The sequence below is a fragment of the Dreissena polymorpha genome, chromosome 13 (assembly GCF_020536995.1).
Source record: "Dreissena polymorpha isolate Duluth1 chromosome 13, UMN_Dpol_1.0, whole genome shotgun sequence".
NCBI classification, from domain to species: Eukaryota; Metazoa; Mollusca; class Bivalvia; order Myida; family Dreissenidae; genus Dreissena; species Dreissena polymorpha.
Window position 1 is genome coordinate 37,040,776 of NC_068367.1, and position 23,573 is coordinate 37,064,348.

Genomic DNA, 23,573 nt, shown 5'->3' on the forward strand with positions numbered 1-23,573 from the left:
GTAATAAATATCGACAGAAAACGTGTAAGTGAAAGTTTAAAGAGATTTGCATTGGGTAATCGGACACTTAAAATAAATCATTGAAAACAGCACAATCTGAATGAATATGTTTTAACCGTATCTAAAACAAGGTGGAGAAAAAAGCTATTCATAGTACAATTTAGGCAGTACAAATAAAATTAGCATCCCGATTTCGGTTAAAATTATGAGTTCATAATTATAGAAACACAACCTAAAAGATAAACTTATTTGCCAAACAATTTGATGTCATCAGAACCTTTAGTTCTTTCTACACTTATTAACCAGTTATTACTGTTTATATTTTTGCTGCACATTGCGTTTACAAAAATTAAGAGACATTAAACTGATTGTTTTCCAAATTGTTCATGTTTTCCAACTCTTTTACGAAAATTTCGAAATTGATATTTTATTTTCCGACATACGATACACTATTAGGCTTGATTAAAATAAACATTGAATTAAACAGGTTTGGCCTCAATTCTTGAAACGTTAATATAAAAATCGTTATGATACCAGTTGCGCTCGATTGATCATTGGCAGATATTACTTATAAATACCACTGGTACTCTTAGGTATACTACAAAATACCCGGACACGGAAAATATACAAACAAGTACCCGGAGTATGACCGGTCGCCTTTAAGCGTATTGTCCGTACCTGGGGCCCGTCTTATCAAACATCGTACGACATTCTCACCTTACGATGCAATTTTCGAAGCGCCATAAATACGTAATCGTCACATTTATAATTACTTTTGTTGAACATTTCCATTCATTTTCAAAGTAGCTGTCAAATATCCTTTATATTCGAAACATACAAATCATTATCACTTATATTTTAAAATTACAAAATTCAATCGTAAGTTAACATTGTCGTACGATCTTTGATAAGACGGACCCCTGGGGTATACTGTAGTATTCTTAAGATTATCAGGGGTTCCTTTAATTAGTACTTGATCCGACAACGAGCAATTGATCACCAGTTACTGATGATGGATCTCCTCTTGGAGAATTTCATTGAGCATTGCTTTAAGTTTTCCTAATCCAAACAGAATCGGTCGATTCTCTCCATTTTCTACATCGGGCGTTTTATCAATAGCATTAGCGAAATCTATTAGTCTCATATCGATCTTACATTGTTGCTCAACATTTGAAGTAAAAACTCGCTGTTGATTGGCATATGTCACGGCATCCCCATTGAATACATTTGTGACAATCGCGTCAATGCCTGAGGAAGATTCTATGCTTTCTACATTATGTCTCGATGTGTGAGGATTTTTCACCGGTGCGTTTTCTACGTTTTCATTTTGGCACTGTACGATGCCAGAATTTCCTTTTTCGACGGGCAGGAATTCGACGTGAGGCAAAGCGCAATTCTCTCTGCTGACCAATCGACTTTGAGAGATATCACAGTGGTCTAACCACGAATCGTTTTGCGGCGGGACGCTTGACGATGATTTGACGTCAGATGAAGAGTTCAATGTCAGCCCGTCATTGGGAACATCACCATTTGCACTATCGCGCGTAAAAGATTTGACGTCAGGGAAAGACTTCATTTTCAGCCGTTCATTTTGTACATCCCACTTTGAACTGTCTTGTAAACACATTGGCTGAGTCGAAAGCCCGTTGGATAATGAGCTGCTTGGAGTAATTGTGTCATCACCTTTCCGCACTGCTTCCGTCACACCGTTCTTTTTCATGAATTGATTGCTAGCGACACTGATGACGTCATCAGCAACCTGACCGTCATATAACAGCAGCAACGATGTGGAATGCAGATTGAAATGTTTTTCTTTAACAAGAACACATTCGAGTGACACAATTTTCTTAATCATTTGTTCTATGACGTCACAACGCAGAAAGACGCCGTTGTGAAAGAAATGGCGTAGCTCCTCTTTTGTACTTAGCTCATTAAGTGATCGTCCGTAGTACTTGTCGTGGAAGATGTAGGCCGATGTTTGAATTTGATAACTCTGGAAACAAAAACCTATCATTAAATCACGTCCATTTATAATGTCAGTTTTTCTGGTAAAGCAATGTACATTTCTTGTTCATAACAAACCATTCATCGATTTTTTTTTTAGTAAACCTGCTTGATTTCGGCACCCTATCAAGAGATAGCCTCATATTGCCAATATGATCAGTTTATGATTGAGAAAATAGTCCGTTTATGATTGAGAAAATAGTTCGAGCGAGGTAATAAGCCTACTTTGCTAGATGACATACGCTTCGTTTTTACCTCTATCATAATGTTTGTGTTGAAAGAAATGTGTTGATATTCGTCAACTCAAAATTGCAGAAATTAAAATACGAATATTTTTTTTAATATTTTTTTTTGTTACCTGAGTCCCGCAGATTCGAAAACCAAGCGAGGCGGAAGTGGTTTCTGCGCACCTGCGCTCTTTCAACATCCGCTTTGCCTCGTTGTCATTTTCGCTGAATTGTTGTGTGCCCATTTTGAGATCCATAATACACGGCTTGACGCAGTCCCAGACAAGATTTTCAAGCATTATAAAACCTTATTGGACGTTAAGGAGCATACATAATTCCGTTTTGTGATTAGATGTAAGAACTATTTGAACACTGCATCGCAAACCCGATGAAATAGTTGCAAGCTTGCAATACACTTTCGTGATATATGCTTAAAAAGAATAACCTGAATGTGGCAATATACCGTTGTTGACAAAAAACAACATATCATAATTGTTGACTAGACCCGCAAACATAGGGACTAATTTGTTATTTAACCTGCAGTTACCAACTTTTTCGGAAAACATTTAGAATAGTCTTGTGGTGCCGCGCTTCCGTATTACTCAGAGCAAACCCAACCAATACCGTACGGACACAACAAACCAAAGCTCAAATGCGCCGTAGGTGAGAAATGAACCTGATGCCTAGGAGGGTGCAAACGAAAGCACTAACAGAATGACAACGTGTATTAAAATACAAAGAAACCAACGCTTATTATGACAGAAAACAGGACCCGTTTTCACCAACAGATTCTATGACTTAAGAATAAAGAATAGACTTGAACCATGAAAAATACGCCCAGCGTTTAAATACATACAAGCTTCCACTGATGTGTATATCATTGACATAATGTAATACATGAAAAATGATGCGTTCATATCAAGTTCGACTCGATATTAAAGGGATTTTTGAATATGCCTATTTAACGAAAAATTCTTTATTGTATTCTTATATTTTATTCTAAATACGGGCACGGAATGAATTCATGATGCACAAACAGTAAAGGATACGTTGAGGCTGGTTGTTGGCCCAGAATCCATAGCGACTGATCTGTCTGTCTATGCACGTGCTACTCCATGAGCGGAGCTTCGAAGTCTCTTGGAGTTCACTGCAGAAAAACATCACATTTTTTATCACATGCTATACCCTGTTTCCCATGTAATACAACCATTACATATTTTTTTGTTATATTACACATGTGTAATACAACATTTTTAAGCGTTTTCATTGGCTTAGTTTTCGTTTATTGACCAATCGCATTTTGTTGTTTTGATGAAATGACGTTGCAACGTCAAATGACGTCACGAAATGTAAACAATATTCGGGATTTATCATCATGTTGCGTAAATATTTATTTAATTTGCTCATTTAAAAGCACGTGATAAAAAAGATCTGACACTCGTTAACATATCATACCATATTTTATTAAACTCGTCCAGGAAATTCGCTCCGAGAAATGTCAAATGGCTAATGTGTTTTACATTCGGAAGTACTACGGATTTGACCCCAATGTTTGTAACAACAACAACATTAGCCAGTTGACATTTCTCGGAGAGAGGAACATAAAAAACGCGTAATTTGCTCGCAAGTAAGTCGATTTTAATCAAGTTTTTGGTGTCCGTGGTTGCATATGCATGCATTATGTGACATGCCTCGTTGTTTGAAAGGAATAGGACGCGAGCTATCGATTAAAACTCAAAAATATTGTGTGAACGTCTGTCCCACATTTATTCTTGTAGACCGTTTGGCTCGAAATATTGCTTGGTTATCGACCGACTGTGAGTAAACGGCTGAACGGATTTCTTTGAAGTAAACTTTTTTTGAAAGGTTGTCCAATTGCCCATAAGAGGACCAAGGGATGTTTTGGATTATTATTATTTTTGACATATTTGCGACCCGCGAAGAAAGGCCTATGAAAATTCTAGTTAATGACCTTGTTATGATTTTAATATCAGAGGGTGGGGATTTGTTTTTCGCTTTTTTTTCTTCATTTTTTCACTCATTAAACATGATTTTATATATTTATTTGAATATACTATCCAGGGTACGTTACTTCCACCTGTGCGACCAAGCACATATTGCACAGATTCTGACATGATCACATGATCAGGCAAGCAATTTTGAAATGATAGCATGATATTTCTACACGGTTTGATGTTATTATATGAATTAGCCGAGCACTAGCAGAAATGTGGCCTAATGCATATGCGCAAAGTGTAGTCCAAGATTAGACTGTGCAGTTCACAGAAGCTTATTATGGACGACACTTCGCTTTTATGAAAGTTTTTGTTTAAAGGATGTCTCCTCTAAGCAAAACATATATTTAACGTGGTGGAATGTGGCGTCCCTGATAAGCATGTGTGTGCATGCATAAAGCCTCGTTTAACTAGAGCGATGCTCATAAGTTCGTTAACCCATTCATGCCTATCGTCCTGAAAAAAGGACATTGCAAACAGCGTAAACCCAGATGAGACGCCGCATGATGCGTCGTCTCATCTGGGTCTACGCTGTTTGCTTAAATGAATTTCTGTAAGAATTGTTCTAAATATAGAAATAAATATACTAGACATCCCTAATTTTTGAAATACGTGGATCCAACTTAGAAGGATGGGAGAGTCCACTGGGCATAAATGGGTTAATTTTGAGGTAGCTCACCCCAGGAAACCCGATACCTTGTGAGCAGCATAATACCATCCGAGCAGCTTTGTATATTTTAGCGTGAACTTACATTGGGGAAGTAAATTATAAAAATTAAAAAAAAAATAAAGTCCAATTTCAAACAGCTGTGTATTAACACTGATAACAAAGGTATTGGCCTACATGTAGAAAAAATCCTGACAAATTTTCTTAAATAGTATACATACAACCCCCACATACACTTATTAAAAAATCATTCTATGTACCTAACCAATTAATTTATGTGACAGAGTAGTCAAGTCTTTCTTTATATTTTCCTAAATAGTGTTGGTAAAATGAAATAAAACTGGCGCATGTTGAAAAGACGCTTTTGATAATATATAATGCATTAAAAGTACATTTGTAACACTTATTAAAAAATCATTCTATGTACCTAACCAATTAATTTATGTGACAGAGTAGTCAAGTCTTTCTTTATATTTTCCTAGATAGTGTTGGTAAAATGAAATAAAACTGGCGCATGTTGAAAAGACACTATTGATAATATATAATGCATTAAAAGTACATCTGTATGCATATGTACCCACATACGCTTACTATAGGCCTCTACAAAGCAAAGAAATTGCAACAAAATGGCTGGAAATTAGGGGTTTTTGTCACTTAAAAGAATTATAAAGTTGCTGCTTACATAAGGTTTCATATTCTTCTCCAGATGGTATCCATGTTTTCCCAACATTGTCATTAAAAACGCAAATTTCTCAACAAAAATGTTTTCCGGAGAAACCCTGCTGAGAGGTTATGGCAGCCATGTGTAAGTTTGTATAAATTCTTTAATTATTGTATTGGCTTGCAAATTAAAGCAGTTTTTCTACCCTAAATGCCTGAAAATGGCCCATTTTGCCCGATCGTCTACTTATGGGAGCCACATTTCGCTCATTTTTTTAAAGAAAATTTGTCAGAATTTTTTTCTACATGTAGGCCAATACCTTTTTTTTATCAATGTTAATACACAGTTGTTTGAAATTGGACTTTGACAATTTTTAATTTTTCCAATTTACTTACCCTATGTAAGTTCACGCTAAAATATACAAAGCTGCTCGGATGGTATTATGCTGCTCACAAGGTATAGGTATTCCTGGGGTGTAGCTTAACCACACAATTTTCGCTCGACGACTGTTACTAGATTAACGGTAACTATCAAGTAAGGATTATATGTATATAAAAATAACATATAACCATGTCATGTTAAGTACCCATTTTTTCATAAATAAAATTGCTTGTTACCATTATTATGTTCAAATACATTCTTTTGTCTTAATATTGTGCAGTCATTGAGAAAAAATCCACGTTGAATTCATGTTAGATCTATTATTGTACGTAAAGAATCAAACTAGAATATTTTTGGTGAAATAATTTGTGTTGTGTTTTGAACAATTGATGTTAATATAATTATTTCTTTTATACCTATTAAAATATGACATTTCTGCAGTGAAATAACAGCAGTGAAAATAACACAATTGTTATTTTCACCGATGAAAAGAACATATTTTCGGAATTCCTTTTTCTATTTTTAGATTATCATATGAAGATGTACTTGCCTTGTTTATATCATTGTTTATATTTTTTCTATGATCACGAGTGAAAGAAAATCGATATACCACCGAATCCAACACGTTTTCTTTTAGTTTTATGCTTTTTTACCGTTTATTTACATTGTCAAATAGTTTAACTGAAGAATAACCCTGGACTAATGAAGTAATTTCGTCAACAAAATGAATTCATTTCGTCAACAAAATGACGTCATATCAAGGAATTGAGGCACGCCACGGGAGAAACTCCGAAAAAGGGTAACTTTTCAGCAAAAGGGAAACAGCTGTTAATTATTTTCTTGAAAAAGAGGCATAAAAGAAACACAAAATGTGTTCATGTCAGTGTAAGATCGTTTGTTATTTCGCTCGTGATCATAGATAAATAATATTTTCACTCGTGGCTGCGCCATTCGTGAAAATATATTTTCTATGATCACCCGCGAAATAACAAACGATCTTACACTGACATGAACAAATATTAAGCGCGAATAGGTTTGTATTCGATTTATCACATCAGCCGAACAGTGCATTTACCAATCATTCGTCATTTCATCGCTTTTCGGCTGCATCTTCCGTCGCTTTGCAACCAGGAAGTCGCACGTGCCCGCGTTGTCGTAAAACGACATGTCCTCGTCTTTAATCAGCGCGCGCGGCACGGTCGCCATGAGGCACTTCCGGGAGTCCTTCACTTCGCAGCTTACGTAGGTCTCACCTGGGGTTGAAATTCAGATTTTTATGTTAAGACCTTTCCACTTTTGCTCTTTAGCGTCAAAAGTCAGAGCCCTTATTCACAAACCCACTCTAAGAATAAAGTAAAGTTGTGCACTCAATAAAACACATCACACGCAAAAATGGTATGCATATCATTAATATTTTGTTCTATATGAGTCGTGTTCTGAAAAAAAATGGGCATAATTCATGTGCGTAAAGTGTCGTCCCAGATTAGCCTGTGCAGTCCGCACAGGCTAATAAGGGACGACACTTTCCGCCTAAATTTGATTTTTGCTAAGAAGTGATTTCATTTAAACGAAAAATGTCATTAAAGCGGAAAGTGTCGTCCCTGATGCAGTCCGCACAGGCTAATCTTGGACGACACTTTATGCACTTGCATTATGCCCAGTTTTCTCAGAACAAGATTCATATGATACTTATATCATTAAATGAATTAACTGCAATGCTTGACGTTCAAGAAGTTAAAGAACAAAAGAGTTTTATGATTTTTTATTTATATTTAAACTTAAGTCTTAGAATTTGTGGGTGGATACGGGCGCTGACGCTAACATGGACAATCGCGTGTCATAAAGGAGCAGAACGATCACAGAAATGGGATAAAACCAATGACTTCCGGATTACTAGGCGGACAACATGTCCACGATGCCACAGGGACCTCGAGTTGTTATTTTTGTTAATGGAAACATAACCGTTTAATGATATGCGGTAAGTTCTAGATAATTTTTTTATAATACAAAATTTTCTAAAACTTTTTCATGACTTTGTGTGTGTTATGGATGCTAGTGATGTTTTGGGTGTCTTATGATTGGTGATAATGAAAACCACCGCATTTTCCTACTTTTCTCCACAACATATTTCAGGTTTAAAACATGATAAATTGCTTAATGAAGCATTGAGTTGAAAGAATGCCCAACGATAGTCAGATGGACTTCATTATTGTGGATTATTGTGGGTCCGAACCGAACTTCTCGCGCTACCTCTTATTCAAGTATTACAGTTTTCAGTTCATGGCATAAGTATTGTGCATGCAATTATAAACCAGCCAAAGAAGGAAAAAAATAGGCTGGTTAACTTAAATAGGCTGGTTAACTGAAATAGGCTGGTTAACTGAAAAAGGCTGGTTAACTGACGCCATGATATGACTGATATTCTGTTGAAAACGACTTTTAAATAATAATAAACAACTAAACAAACACACACGAAGTTAAGAAGGCACATCTGGATTTCTGTTGAAAAGGTTTTATGAGTCAATCAGAAAAATCGATAGAGCTAAGTATAATACAGATTAATTCCTCTGTTCAATTCAGTAAACATGTCATGTGTCTAGTACAATAACGTGAATAGTTATATAACCCTTCCACTGACCACATAAAGTAGAACATAATCTACTTACCTAAGTACTTTGGAATAAATTGCTTCAATGCGTCCGGCGCGTTCACATAAAACCGGCTCTCTCGCTCGACGAACGGTTTACAAATCGACGTCCGCCCAATCTCCAGAACGCACGTGTGACCTCCGACTTGGTGTTTGAAAAGTCGAAGTTCAATTGTGACGTCATCGTTACACGGGAAACCGGAACTCGATCTGATTGGACGAGGATCCGATGACGTTTCTTTGTTGATGCCGTCGTCATTTACGTCAGAACGGCAAACGTTCAACGCTCTGGGTTTTCTGTTATCGCCGGTAGTTAAGTCATGTGGTTTCGTCTCCAGATGTCCCGACATGATTTAGTGCTGAATGTTAAGACATTTTGATTAATTATTTGAATCGCCACGTACGAATATTAAATAATGCACTAATACTAGTCTTACAGTTAAGCTCCATTGGGTGTTGTCGCCTCAGGTACTTCTAAAACGTACCCGTGTACTCCTAAGCATACTATACTGCACTTCTGGTACGGAAAATAAGATTAAAGGCATACGGCTATACACCTGGGTACATATTTTCCGCACCCCGGGTACATTAAAGTATACTTAAGAGAACACGGGGTTCTTGTAAGTAGTACGTAGCCAACGATGTCCAATCGAGCGATATTGAAGGGACCTTACAGTTGAATCAGAACCAAATGATAGGAAATAGTGCAAATTTAACGAATATTTCCACACGATTTCAGTTTTATGCTACACATAATGCGTTGGCGACCGCTAGCTATCTTTGCTGGTTTATTTGAATAGACAGTAGTTTTAACATGTTTTTGAAAGGCCAATAATCACAATTGTACAATTAATCACGATTTTCTGTTCACATTTCACTACATTAACTATGTACACTTCTTTACAATAACAACAATAAAATGTAAACCATTCTCCTGAAGGCCTAACGAATCTCTAATGGATACTGTTGTATTTTGGTGTTTTCACACTGTACCGATCGGGCATATCATATTTTGTATTTAAGGCGCATGCTATATTTTATTTTGACTAATTTTGAGTGCAAAATAAACCTTGAAAAGGCACAACACAAAAGCAAAAAAGTCACAAAATCTGTCAACTCGTAAAACCTTAACAATCATTTTAAGTAGTGTTATTTAAATCGTATAGCAGTTTTTATCTTCCTACGAGGATGAAAAACGATTGAGAGGGTATCAAATTCCGCATGGTTGTATTACACCTGTGTCAGTGTCGCATTAACGTGTTGGCGTGAGCGCCGTTTTCCTTCCTTGAATCATTGTCGTTGAATCATTAATTTTTATTGTACTTCATTAATCCGGCCTATGGGTTACAGTTAGGGCTATGCAGAACGTACAGGTTAATTAGAAAAAATACATACAGGACAGAAGGTTACACCGTTATATTATCAATTTTAGGCGCTCGCATCTTAACCCATTCATGCCTAGCGTCCTGAAAAAAGGACATCGCATAATGCGGCGTCTCATCTGGGTCTGCGCTGTTTGCTTAAATGAATTTCTTTATGAAATATTCTAAATATAGAAATAAATATACTTGACACCCCTAATTTTGGAAATAAATTGATCCAATTTAGAAGGATGGGAGAGTCCACTGGGCATAAATGGGTTACATGTAATATGAATACATTGGAGGCTTATCAGCATCAGAGGAGACAATTAACGCACGCGTAGAAAGCCGATTTTTTGTGTGTCATTTTGCCATCTCATATATTTTCAAACATTGCTAAGCGTTCACCATATCAAATTACGTTTAGCATGTCACGCGAAAACGAGTTTTTGCGCGCATGCTACGATTAAAATGACATGAAACGGAAATGCATGTTTGGCTGTGCATATATAGTTACATAAAAGTGCGCTTTCGACAAGCTGATTTGTTTTTGACAGCGCAGAAAGAAATCCATACAACTATGTCCTTAGTATGATTTTCATCTTGTGCCATGACTATGAAGGTTGAAACTAAAATTTCTGCAGCAAAGTTTTCCATAACCGAGATTTCATGTTCCCCGACATATGCCGTAATATGACCAGTACGATAGTGGTTAAATGTTTATAATATATTGGCGCATATTTTTATTTACGATTCTGTTACGTTTCCTTATACATATAAAGTGATATAAAATATATTTCGTTTTGTTATTGTCACCAAAGTCTACGGGGGTTGAGGGAGAGGGGCATGACAACTGTTAAGGGATATCTTTTTCCTTTCTAGACATCAGTCTTTCAACACTGCCAAAGCTTTGATTTATTTAAATGCCATTCAGATGTATCTTACGTGGTGAATTTCACGTATAGGTTACCCAATGGTGTTTGTTTTCATTCTTTTAATTTTTAACAAGCCAGTATGCTATAACAAATAGAATGCGTTATTGCATATGAATGTTTATAAAATATCTTAATAGGGAAGTGTCATTCATTGAGAATCCATGAACACCATTTTGCGTGTACATACAAATGCTGTGCATGTCATGAATGCAGTGATAATATATACTTTACTATATGTCATAGTTTCAATAAATAAATATTTAAATAATTAAATAAGCATAAGTCTATTTTAAGTCGGTTATCGCAAAATATTATAATAAGCATAACAAGGAGATGTATGTTCTATATATTCAAATAAAGACTTATAATAAGTACATAACACATACACTTACAATTCAGCTAGTAACAAATAATCAAATAGTATCGCTAAGGTATGTTAATTGTATCGATTTAAGATTGGAATGCATCTAATACATTGTTATCGATTATAAATCGTTGAGGAAACATATAAAACAGAACAAGCATAATGAAAACATTTTACATATTGGATGACTTATTATTTTAAACTTACTTTAGATTACTTATCACCAACCATGTTAATCAGTTATAATCCGTGCACAGCTCGGTAATGAACAGTAAGTACGTGACGATCACTGAAATTAGCAGATTGTAGGTTACCAGCAATTATTATAAACATTGCAGATTTCACAACTTAAATTAGTTTTACGCCGTTTGATTCGGGCGATATGCTGCGCTAAAGTATTTTGGATACTCGATATTTCGACAAACGAAATATACCAGCGAAGGCATTTCAATCGAACACTTCAATGGAGTTTAAACTCCATCGTCTACTAATCGTCTCATAAAGCCATCCATCCGTCAACCACTTAGCTAATGCATTTTAAGTAAATATCATTCTTGACAAAATAGGAGTAAATATTTGAAATTTTAGTCAGATGTTAACAAAAACATAACTTATAAACACTGAAAAAATTGAGCCTCGCACCGCGAAAACAGGGCTTAATGCATGTTCGTAACGTGTCGTCCAACGATAGCTTGTGAAATCCAGGGCTAATCAGAGACGATACTTTCCGCTTTAAAGGTAGTTTTTGTTAAACGAAAGTCTCTTCTGATCTGGGGCCGTATTCCAGTAGCTTGTTAAGTTTTCACTTAAGTTAAGAAATTTCTTAAATAAATTTCTTAAGTTAAATTTGAAATGTAAAAAACAAAACATGAGACTCTTAGTATTTCTCTTTAAGAAATTCCTTTAGGAGTTAAAGGATGTTAACTTAATTTTAAATATATGAGAAAAAATACACAGTGTAAAGAAATTAATTACGTTAATGAAGCTACCAGAATTCAACTTAAGTGAAATCTTATGTTTTAAGAAAAAATGGCGGTGATAAGAAAAAATATTGCGCGATATTTCAACATAAGTTATTTTTTAACTTTAGAAGCTACTGGAATACGGCCCCAGACATCTAGCTTATCTGAAATGCACACGTTAATCAGCAACGACAATTTACTCAAATAAATTAAACCCCGTTTTACCAGAACGAGTCAAATTTAGGTGCAGTGAGCTGTTAGTAGAGAAAGCTGACACTAATAAGCATCCACTCTAGAAGATGCTTGGTTTCAAGTTAGCATGTGAGCATGGAAACACTTGTACGTCAACTGCTTGATTATAATTTCCCTACTCTGTTAATAACGTGCATCATTAAAACGATAGTGCACGTATGAGTCAAGTTATTCGCGTAATGAGTACATATAGTTGACACTGCACAAAATAAGGAAGAGAGTCCAACTTACGTTATGCGGTAAACAACTAGACACAAGTGTTTATATACATATCGTTTATAGCTAAATGGCTCCATAGTGGGTCGGCTGTTGGTTTAACATAGGCTGTGCGTTGGATATAGTGTATTTTAAAATCCCAATGCGACGGTTGAAAAATCAGTCAGCATTTCACTCTCTCATAATAGGCGATAGTAAATCCTATATAAGCGGCACAAACAATTATAAGTCCTAAATATGCGATACTAAGTCCCAAGTAGGAGTACTTAGTCCTAAATACTGAGATTAACTATACATGTGGGAAATAAGCAGGCACATTTACCATACAAAACAACCAGTATGAAACGTTTACATGTTTGAACACACAAACTGAAATACAGATATGAACACTTAGTTAAATGTAAATGTTTTCATGCATATTGGAAAACGTGCATGACTACGTGACTAAAATAAAGATATAGACTGATGAAAAATAGCAACACTGATTTGAATTATTTTATATATCTTTCTACCCCATACATTTTATGCTCGCCCATGATGTATTCATCACTGCGTCAAAAATATTGTCTTAACGATTCTTCACTTAACTGTTGCAAAACTATATTTTGCGCCTATCATTTTAAAATAATAATTTTCAAAATTCGCTTTCTGCCATGCGAACTCAGAACGTCTCAATGCAGACCTAAAATCATTTGAATATTTAAACAATACTACTTAACGACGATTTATTATAATGCTACATTGAATACACAATCAAAAAGAGACCTATATAAATTAATGTGTCCCTGAGCAAACTTATTAACTTTAAATAAACACATAATCTCAAATATTCAGAATAAAAAATTTCCGTACCGATAATCAGTGAATCCCACTAGAAACGGTTTGATATTTTTTGTAAAATTTCACAAATCATTAGAATCGTAATATGTGTAATATAAATGATATTGGCGATGAAATGCATGGCCTTCTTATTCAAAGAAAAGAAAACACAATTAATGCCTTCCAAATATCCCTCGCGTCCTAACGTCCTTATTTTTCCAGAGATAATGTTTTCTAAAAATCATTTCATGATTATGTTTATAACATGACCTACGCTCCAGGACTGAAATAACGTAGTGCTCAATTTTGTTGATATATATTTTATGCTTTCCGGTGGTTTATAGAGAAATATCAGTGAAATAAAACTGGTAGATTCTATTTCACTGTTTTTATTTCACTGTTTTCAATAGTGAATAATAACAGTGAAAAAGAACGTATTTTTCGACGAAATGACGTCATAAATCCAGCGAATTATCCAGTTAAACACTTTTACAATGTAAATAAATGGTGTAAAAAGCATAAAATAAAAAGATTTTTTTGTGGATTCGATGGAATATTGATTTTAACTCACTCGTGATCATAAACATACATGAAAATATTATTTTATATGATCACTCGTGAAATAAAATCGATATTCAATCGAATCCAACAACTATCCTCTATTTATTACACGGGTGTTATTACAATAGTTATATAACTGTGAAATGACGTCATTTTTTGACGAAATGATGTCGTTATTCCAGCGAATTTCTTCAGTTTTACTGTTTTACAATGTGAATAAACGGTCAAAAGAGCATAAAATAAAAAGAACATTTGTTGGTCATGTTATAAATATCATTTTAGATTCATGGTCATTTTGTATTGAATTTATTAAACTCGTCATCTAAATTAAGATAAAAACTCGAAAAGTCTCGTTTTTATCTTTATTTAGATGACTTGTCTAATAAATTAAATACAAAACGACCACTCATGCAAGATCCTATATATCTCGTTTGAAATAAGCACACGTATTCGTAATTTATGCGATGTATACAGATGTATGTTATATATTAAAAATGCACAATGTTTTTTTTAATGAAATCAACTTGTACTTTTTTAAATATAATACCATCTTTATTAAATCCGTTGTTCCGCTTTTCCTCTTCCTTAAAAATGTTCGCAGTGTATTTTAATTCTGCTAGAAAACAACTACTTTCGACGACAAGAATTAATGTTGGGAAATGCAATACCAAAATAGATTTATTGTTTTAGGATGCAATACTGACGCATTTTCAAGTGCAGCGGAAAAATCGTTGAAGTGATATGGGCATCTAACAGTTTATAGGTTACTATCGCAACCGTTGTTTATTGTTGGGGTCTTCATTTCATATACACTTACATTTGATAATGCAGCATCGGCATACTTAAACAATATCCCGGAAAGAGAAAAATAATTAATTTGTATTTCAACCGTACTTTCGTTTAACAACTAATCATGCATGTACGATTTTAACCTAAATTTAGTTTTAGTACAGATTCTCTCATACGACACAAAGACACAATTTTGTTTTACGGATCATTTCGGCTTACAGGACTGGGTGGGTCACGTAAGAATAATATATTTTTATAAACAACTGGTAGCAAGATGAGTTGCAGATAATTGGTCAGTAACCACTTTTTAACTAATCTTTTGACCTGTTAATTATTTTCAGCTTAATTCAACAGTGCAAAATGCCCATAATATCACTTTAACAGTCGGTATAAGCTCCCTCAATTTCAAACCAACGCCAACAAATGCACGAAACATGATGTTGGTTTACGTAGTTCGGTCTGTTTATTATGTAAAGGACCCCGTTGACAGATTGACGATTTGACTACTGATAAAACAATTTGTCGATGATATCAAATTAAAAAAGAAGATTGTTAGGACTTTAATAACGATATGGACACAACAATATACATTATTTATTACCGTTTTATTGGTTGGCAATATTTAGATAAAACTGAAAAAATGATGCGTGTGTGACGTTTATCGATTTTACACATGGATACTGTCTGTTGGTTTCGTTAAAATTGTCGACGACATGGAAAGTACCTTCAATGACAGAATGTAGTTACTGCATCGATAAATATGTGTCTTGTTCTAAGAAAACTGGGCTTAATGCTTGTGCGAAAGTGTCATCCCAGATTAGCCTGTGCAGTCCGCACAGGCTAATCAGGGACGACACTTTCCGCTTTTATGGTATGTTTAGTTTGAAGGAAGTCCAATCTTACCAAAAATAAAGTTTAAGCGGAAAGTGTCGTCCCTAACGAACAAGCGTTTTCAGTCACATTCCAAAAATATCTAAGTCTCGATTTCGGACAAACGCTTAACCAATGTATGCCTTGCGTCTAGAAAAAAGGCCTTGGCAAACAGCGTAGACCCTGATGAGACGCCGCATGATGCAGCGTCTCATCAGGGTCTGCGCTGTTTGCTTGAAGGAATTTCTGTAAGAAATGTTCTCAATTAAGAAATAAATATACTAAACGTCCGTAATTTTGGAAATAAATTGATCAAATTTAGAAGGATGGGAGAGTCCACTGGGCATAAATGAGTTAATTCTAACAATCGTGTAAATCATGATTATCTTCGAACAGACATTTACTGAAACTGATACAAACACGTGCGTTGTAATTGGCGTATTGAACCCTTTAAGCGCTGGAACCGAATTTTGAAGGCCTTTGCAAACAATTTGGATCCAGATGAGACGCCACAGAACGTGGCGTCTCATCTGGATCCAAACTGTTTGCTTTTGTGATAGTATTCTTTGAAAAATCGAAGAAAATGCTAATTTTAGAAATTCAGCAGACGACATTTTAGCAGAAGACAAATTACCCAGCATGTTTAAGGTTGCGTGCTGACAATAGGTTGCGTGCTAACAAAACGTACAGTGCATAAAATATGTCAAGTTAACCAATGAAACGGAGTGTACCATAAAACGATCAGTCTCAATGTACCATATGATAGTGTTATTTGTGTATTTGCATCGGATACGTGCAAACATTTGACAAATGAAAACACGTGGTACGTACGATAGTTTATTATGCGAGATCTGCAACTTAACATTATGATATATTTTAAGTCTTAAAAGTTTATTGGAACCGAACTCACAACTTTAACTTCTTGCCAAACTTGGAATAAGATTTGCAGATGAATACAATTTTTTTTCAATACGGTAAACACGTGACTCATAACCGAAAAGATAATTGCATTATATATTTATATTCGTATTCCCTTTTATATGCATTATCATTTTTTATCAAATATGCGACAATAACTATTACGACTGTACATTTGCGAATATGAGAAAGTGGTCCATTAGAAATGTTGTCTTTAACTCTTTCAGTGCTGGAACCGAATTTTGAAGGCCCTTGCATACAGTTTGGATCCAGATGAGACGCCACAAAACGTGGCGTCTCATCAGGATCCAAACTGTTTGCTATTCTGATTATCACAATTAACAATATTAATCACCTGCTGAATAAAACCAATCCCGTTTAATCGAATAGCAGCTTATTACTCTAAAACCTTTACAGCGAACTTTCACCCGGTGAGATTTATAGATGTTTAGGCTTGATCGTTGAGTTGGTTGTGGGAAATGTGTCCCGGTGACTTTTATCTAGTTCAGCTACGCATGGTCTACTTTGAAAGACTTCGCATACAATAATTATTGGGTTTCAAAATAATTAATCCACAAAGGTAGGCGTACTTACACAATTTCTGGATATGTTATGATTGGTTCAGCTCTTATCGGACCATAACAACATTAAACAAAATAAAATGACACGAGTTTTTCAATTTAAACCGATTAGTCTTTTCATATTTGTTACTTTAAAGGGGCCTTTTCACGTTTTGGTAAATTGACAAAAATAAAAAAACGTTCAGATTCGCAAATTTTGGTTGTAGTTATGATATTTGTGAGGAAACAGTATTGCTGAACATTTACCATGCTCTATAATAGCAATAATATTACAATTACATCTTTTGACGATTTAAAAACCTGAAAATTATAAAGCGTTGCAACGCGATACGATTGAATAATTTTGAAATTTATGTTGTTGTTATGATTTCTGGTACTACGAGGATTGCTTATATAAAGTATAAAATGCATCACTCTATGTATGAGCACCGATGGTCGAGTGGTATAAGCAATATACTTTTACTCCAAGAATCAGTGGTTCGTGCCCAGGTGAGGGTTAGTATTTTTTTCTATAATTTTATAATACTTTTATGACTGGAGCCTTTAGATCCAATATTCACATTTATCAATATCAAGCATTTAATGACAAACTGCAACACATGGCAAAATCTGTGAAAAGGCTCTTTTAATTGGTTATCTTGTGTACAAGAAAACAATGTCCAATATTAAAGGGTCTCGTGTCATTAATTGAGTTTAATAACAAACCCCTAATATTTCGAATAGTACTCAAGAATACGTCGTTCTTCCAACGCTGCCAGAAGCCGGTAACGCGTTCGCTCGTTAATGTTCTGATATCGTCGCGTGAATGTACATGGAATATATTGTCGCCAAAACACACACACAGAAAGAGCATTTTGTATCTCTAGCGCTGACACCTTGTTTTGGCTATAAGGAACACTGATTTTTATGGGTTAACTTTATTTGATGAAATATTTTGCGAAATAATCGTTGATTTTAAGTATTAATGCGACTTTAAGATAACTAAGAACAAGAACAGAAATACTCTCGAACGAAAAGCATACGCAGCACTACCACGACATGTACACCAAATAGGCTTTGGAATTGATGGGATAGTTTAAACGTTACGCTGGTGATACGTGTTTTGCTATTATGTCGACAAAATGTATCAAACATTATAAATGAACCGATATTTTAAACATTTTTTTTATCAAATACGCGAATGTTATTTTGCTTTTTAAAGGGGCCTTTTCACAGATTTTGGCATTTTTTAACTTTTTCATTAAATGTTTTATATCGATAAATGTAAACATTGGATCGTAAAAGCTCCAGTAAAAAATCAAGAATAAAATTAAAAAAAGGAAAAGAACATTGCCCGGACCAGGTTTCGAACCAGTGACCCCTGGAGTCCTGTCAGAGTCCTGAAGTAAAAACGCTTTAGCCTACTGAGCTATTCCGCCGAGTACATATACTTGAAGTATTTTATACCTTATATAAGCAATCTTCGTAGTTTCACAAAATTTAACGACAAAAACAGAACTCTCCAAATTATTCAATCGTTTCGCGTTGCAACGCGTTATAATTTTTAGGTTTTAAAATCGTCAAAAGATGCATATAATGGCTATATTAGACCATGGTAAATGTTCAGTATTACTGTTTCCTCACAAATATCATAACTAAAACGAAAATTTGCGAATCTGAAACAACTTTTTTCAATTTTGTCAATTTACCAAAGCGTGAAAAGATCCCTTTAAGATCAAATGCAGTCATTCTTTTCCGTTCATCAAAGACCATTTTTGTTGTAAATTATCATTTGTGTATTCTGTGTACAAGTCTTTTTTAGGAACGTAAACAGCGAGTCCGATTGAATGACGAAGTAAATCAAAGTATTTCAAGCTTATACATCTGATTTCACTTTTACGAGTATATCCTCTAACTATACCAGGTTGTCATGACCTTGTCCGTAAATCAACATGTTTAAGCGGGCAGGTGGCAAGAAAATTGAATAATCAAACATCAAAGGAAATATAATAGCCAATAATTTTAACACAAAACTCGCGTTTGTTTGAACGAAATCTCTATAAGGCATTGTGTTATTATTTTTATTATCGGCTTCAATATTATGAGACAACGATCCGAACCCAAAGTATTTTTATTTATTAATTAACTTCATAATAATGGGCGAAAATGTGTTCAATTCGTTCGCCCCATACAAGTTGAGCGTCGCCAATAAAGCTCAAAACTCTCCTTATGCGAGAAAACACGATCAATACTGGAAAAGGTCGACCAATACGAGATTCAGCCAATCAGAAACCACGAAAAACTCGGCTAAAATTTCGACAATTTTGGACGCCATTTTGAAGTTGTATGCTTACTTTTGGTGCAAAAGTTTAAATCTATAAAAAATATAATATTGCAGTGTACTTAAAGTACGCTAATATATTCAGCACGCTTTTTCTACAATAACAATAGTGCAGTGTAACCACAACAGTAAGGTTCACTATTTGAGCATATGTACATAAATTAAAAAAAATGAATATTTTCCAGCTACAATGAGCACCTAAAGCAAAACTAATTCGAAATCATGGAGGATTAACACATTACAAATGCATTTCCAAATGGCAATAAGTAAGTTTTCAATCCTTATTGTCTTTCTGAGTTGTATTAAAAACAACGGTAGTGGATCAAGTGTGGCTGGAATATTTTTCAGGTAAATTTTGCATAATTTCGCGACCTGTCAAATAGTGTTCCTGCACTGATATGTAATGTCTTGAACGCATCCTTCGTCATAAACTAAGTTTAAATGCTATTGGTCCTATGCTTTATCAGTAACATCGCATTCATATTGCAATATTAATGAAATAATACTTATTCTTTTGAAATTAAATGCATGGAACATTTGTTTCCTCTTGCAACAATTTTTGTTTTAAATTAACAAGATATCTCTTAAAAGGTTTGTTGGTGTACATACCATTTTCAAAGCATTTTGCATGGGAATATAAACAGGGAAAACGTTGTATAGAACAGAAATGTTGCTATTTTCAAAACTTCATACTTTTTTAATAGCAAAAACTTGTAAATTGAAAGTGAAATTCAAGCTTTTCTTTCTTAATATTATTATAAAGTTAATGAATAAAATGCGGCCTCAGGCCAATACGGCTGTCTTCAGCTCAATAACAAAGCCAATATGAATTCAACTAATTAATAACTTTATATTTTTACCTATTGTTTTTTTTATATAGTAACATATAGTATAGCTCAAAATTTACATCATTATTAAAAAAAAATAAGGAAAATACTTTCTCATGGAATATATGCTGAATAGAGGTTAGAATTAGTACTACTCATTAAAATATGGAGCACACTTCATACTATATTTAATTAATAGATGCAGGAATATAAACAACGTACCTCATTAAATAATGCTGCTATTATATAAGTACTTAAGTTGTAACAGCACAATGGAGTCAATTACAATTGAACACAGTTTACCATACGTTTACCATACGATGATTTACAACGCAGCTCTTTCCTATGTTCAGGACCCTAACTCTTTACATGTTTCTGAATTTCTTTAATTATTTATGTGTTAACGTTTTTTCGAATTATTGTACGACACATTCGTTGATTTTGAGTGCGTATCGGTTTACTTAAACAATATTTTGTAGAGAGCACTATTAATGAAGAATTTAAGTATGTCACAATTAGTATAAAAATGTATTGTTAAACATTAGCATCCTAATAAAATTAAACGTTTATACCTTAATGTAGTAAAAATATCAAGAACTATTATAAGTATTACCTTAACTCAATAAGACGTCTTCAATTCGTATTGATAGGTTATCGCAGGAAAGTCAAATGCTGGGTGGCTAAACCAATAAAAGACCTGAATTTATACCAACTTTATAAGACCGTTATTGGACAAGCCGAATTAATTCTACGTCATTAGTAATCTGGCCTCAAAACCGAAGATAAGTTACATAATGAAGATGTCAATAATTAAAGAGGGATTACTTTGGTAAGCTGTTAATCTAAGCTCTTTACAACCGTTTTAAACAATCGTATTGAAAATATCTGTTGTGAAAATAACACTATTTCGGACGCCCAATTCGGATTTCGGAAAGGGCGGTCTACGACTGATGCAATATGTATTTTCCATTCCCTTGTTAAAAATTATTTATTTGAAAATAAGAGATTATATATTATTTTTATGGACATGATGAAATGTTTTGATACTATATATAGAAATGCATTATGGTTAAAAATGTATAAATGTGGCATACAGGGTAAAATTCTTAGGATTGTTCGGGATATGTATAAAAAAGTTAAATCTTGTGTTAAGTCATTGTCTTCATATTCTGACTATTTTTCATATGCAGTGGGGCTTCGTCAGGGGGAGGTTATGTCCCCTTTATTATTTTCTTTGTTTGTAGAAGATCTAGAGTTGTTTTTACAAAATGATGTTCAATCCGGATTGCATATTGATGACATTGTCTTGATTTTACTGTTATTTGCTGACGACATGGCCATTGTAGATAAATCGCCAGACGAAATTCAAAACCATTTAGATAATCTACATTATTATTGCAATGTTTGGGGATATTGAAGATGAATTTCACTTTATTTGTATTTGCCCGACGTTTGGAAACATTAGAAAAAAATACATTAAAGCATGTTATTATATAAGACCATCTATGTATAAATATTTAAGTTTACTGCAAACGAATAATAAAACAGAACTAATTAATATATGCCTTTATGTAAAAGAATCACTTAAAGTACGAACATCTATTCTAAATGCAAGAATACTCTAATTGTTCATCCTCTTTTTTTCAGTTTTCCTTTTTTCTTTTTTTTTTTCTTTCTTTTCTATTGTTGTTATATTTAATTTGTAAGCACGCCATTGTATTTGCTTAGTAAATGATTTGTAAATTTGTATAAAACCTTGTTCCTATCACAATTGACAAACTGTACTGTTATCATTATGTGTTGTTGACGATGTACTTTGTACAAGTCGAAATAAACTGTCTGTCTGTCTGTCTGTCTGTCTGTCTGTCATAATTGTGTTATGAAAGGAGAAACATTATTCAACGAAAGGTTAAGTTCAAGTCAATGTAAAGGGAATACGTTCCATTAACCCTTAAAGCGCTGGAGCTGAATTTTTAAGGCCTTTGCAAACAGTTTGGATCCAGATGAGACGCCACAGAATGTGGCGTCTCATCAGGATCCAAACTGTTTGCTATTCTGATAGTATTCTTTGAAAAAAATCGAAGAAAATGCGAATTTTAGAAATTCAGCAGACGACATTTTAGCAGATGACACATTTCCCAGCATGCAAAGGGTTAAAAGTAAAACTTCAGCGCGTACACGAACTATTTAAAGTATCGCTACAATGATAAAACAACAATTTAAATGAAATACATAGCCATTAGTTGTCATAAAAAGTTAGTTTGTCGTATGCTGTCTGCATCCATATTAATACATTGATGACGATTGAGTAAGTTCGTTTACAAATCCAAAAGAACTATTCTGTAACATTTATACAAAAAAAATAACAAGAAGTTCTTAAATCTTTATTTAAAGAAATTTTAGTTAAATTTTTGGCTAAAAGAGATCAGCTGGCCTGTGTAAGATTATAAAATAGAATATAAATGTATCCTATTTCCTATGTATTTCATTCACAACTGGTTAAACAATTTAGTTGATAAATATTAATATTGAGTTAGTTTCTGTCTCAAAATGAGTAGCAAACTATACAAAAGGTCAGCAAGTTTTCATGAGCTGTGAGCCATTAGACATAAGTCCCACCTTGTCAAAAAATCAACGCTAGATGTGGTCTGGTAACATAGATTTAACACGATATAAAATGTACCTTATTTTACGTTTTTTGTGCGGAAATTAAAATGGAATATATATTGTGCCACATAAAAAAAACGACCAATTTGTTTCTCGTTAAATCTATGTTACCATAAATTACCATCTAACGTTGAAACTTGGGCGATTGATATAAGGAACGCTGATATTATCGGTTAACTTTATTTACCGAACTATTTTACGAAATAAAAAATTTGTTGACTTTGAGTATTTATGTTACTTTAATCATTTATGTAAAACAAATCTAAAAACAAAATCAGTACCTCGTAGACAATCCATAGCAATTATACTTTACAACAAAATCGCATTACATAGAAACAAACTTTAAAGCTAAAGTAGAGATTGCTGTTTTAAAGTCTATTCCTGGGAAAAAAAAATCCAAGCCGAAACTGTTCTTCTTTTCCAATCATGCACATGGGTTTTAGGGTATTCCTTTGAAAATGAAGAAAAAGAATGCCTAAATGACAATATAATTTTGCCTTATCCAGTGTTCTGTTTATTGCAATGTTTG

At 34.1% G+C, this 23,573-nt stretch overlaps 1 protein-coding gene across 1 annotated transcript; it reads right to left on the bottom strand.

Annotated features, from left to right (window-relative positions):
- Positions 1–925: 925 nt before the first annotated feature.
- Positions 926–11,754, bottom strand: LOC127854873 (inositol hexakisphosphate kinase 1-like). Its single transcript, XM_052389972.1, has 6 exons — positions 11,470–11,754; positions 8,622–8,961; positions 7,031–7,208; positions 3,281–3,378; positions 2,363–2,538; positions 926–1,993 (listed from the first exon to the last, which is right to left on the bottom strand). The coding sequence occupies exons 2-6, from the start codon at positions 8,950–8,952 to the stop codon at positions 1,004–1,006; spliced, it is 1,773 nt and encodes a 590-aa protein (XP_052245932.1). The 5' UTR covers positions 8,953–8,961; positions 11,470–11,754; the 3' UTR covers positions 926–1,003.
- Between the last annotated feature and the right edge of the window lie 11,819 nt (positions 11,755–23,573).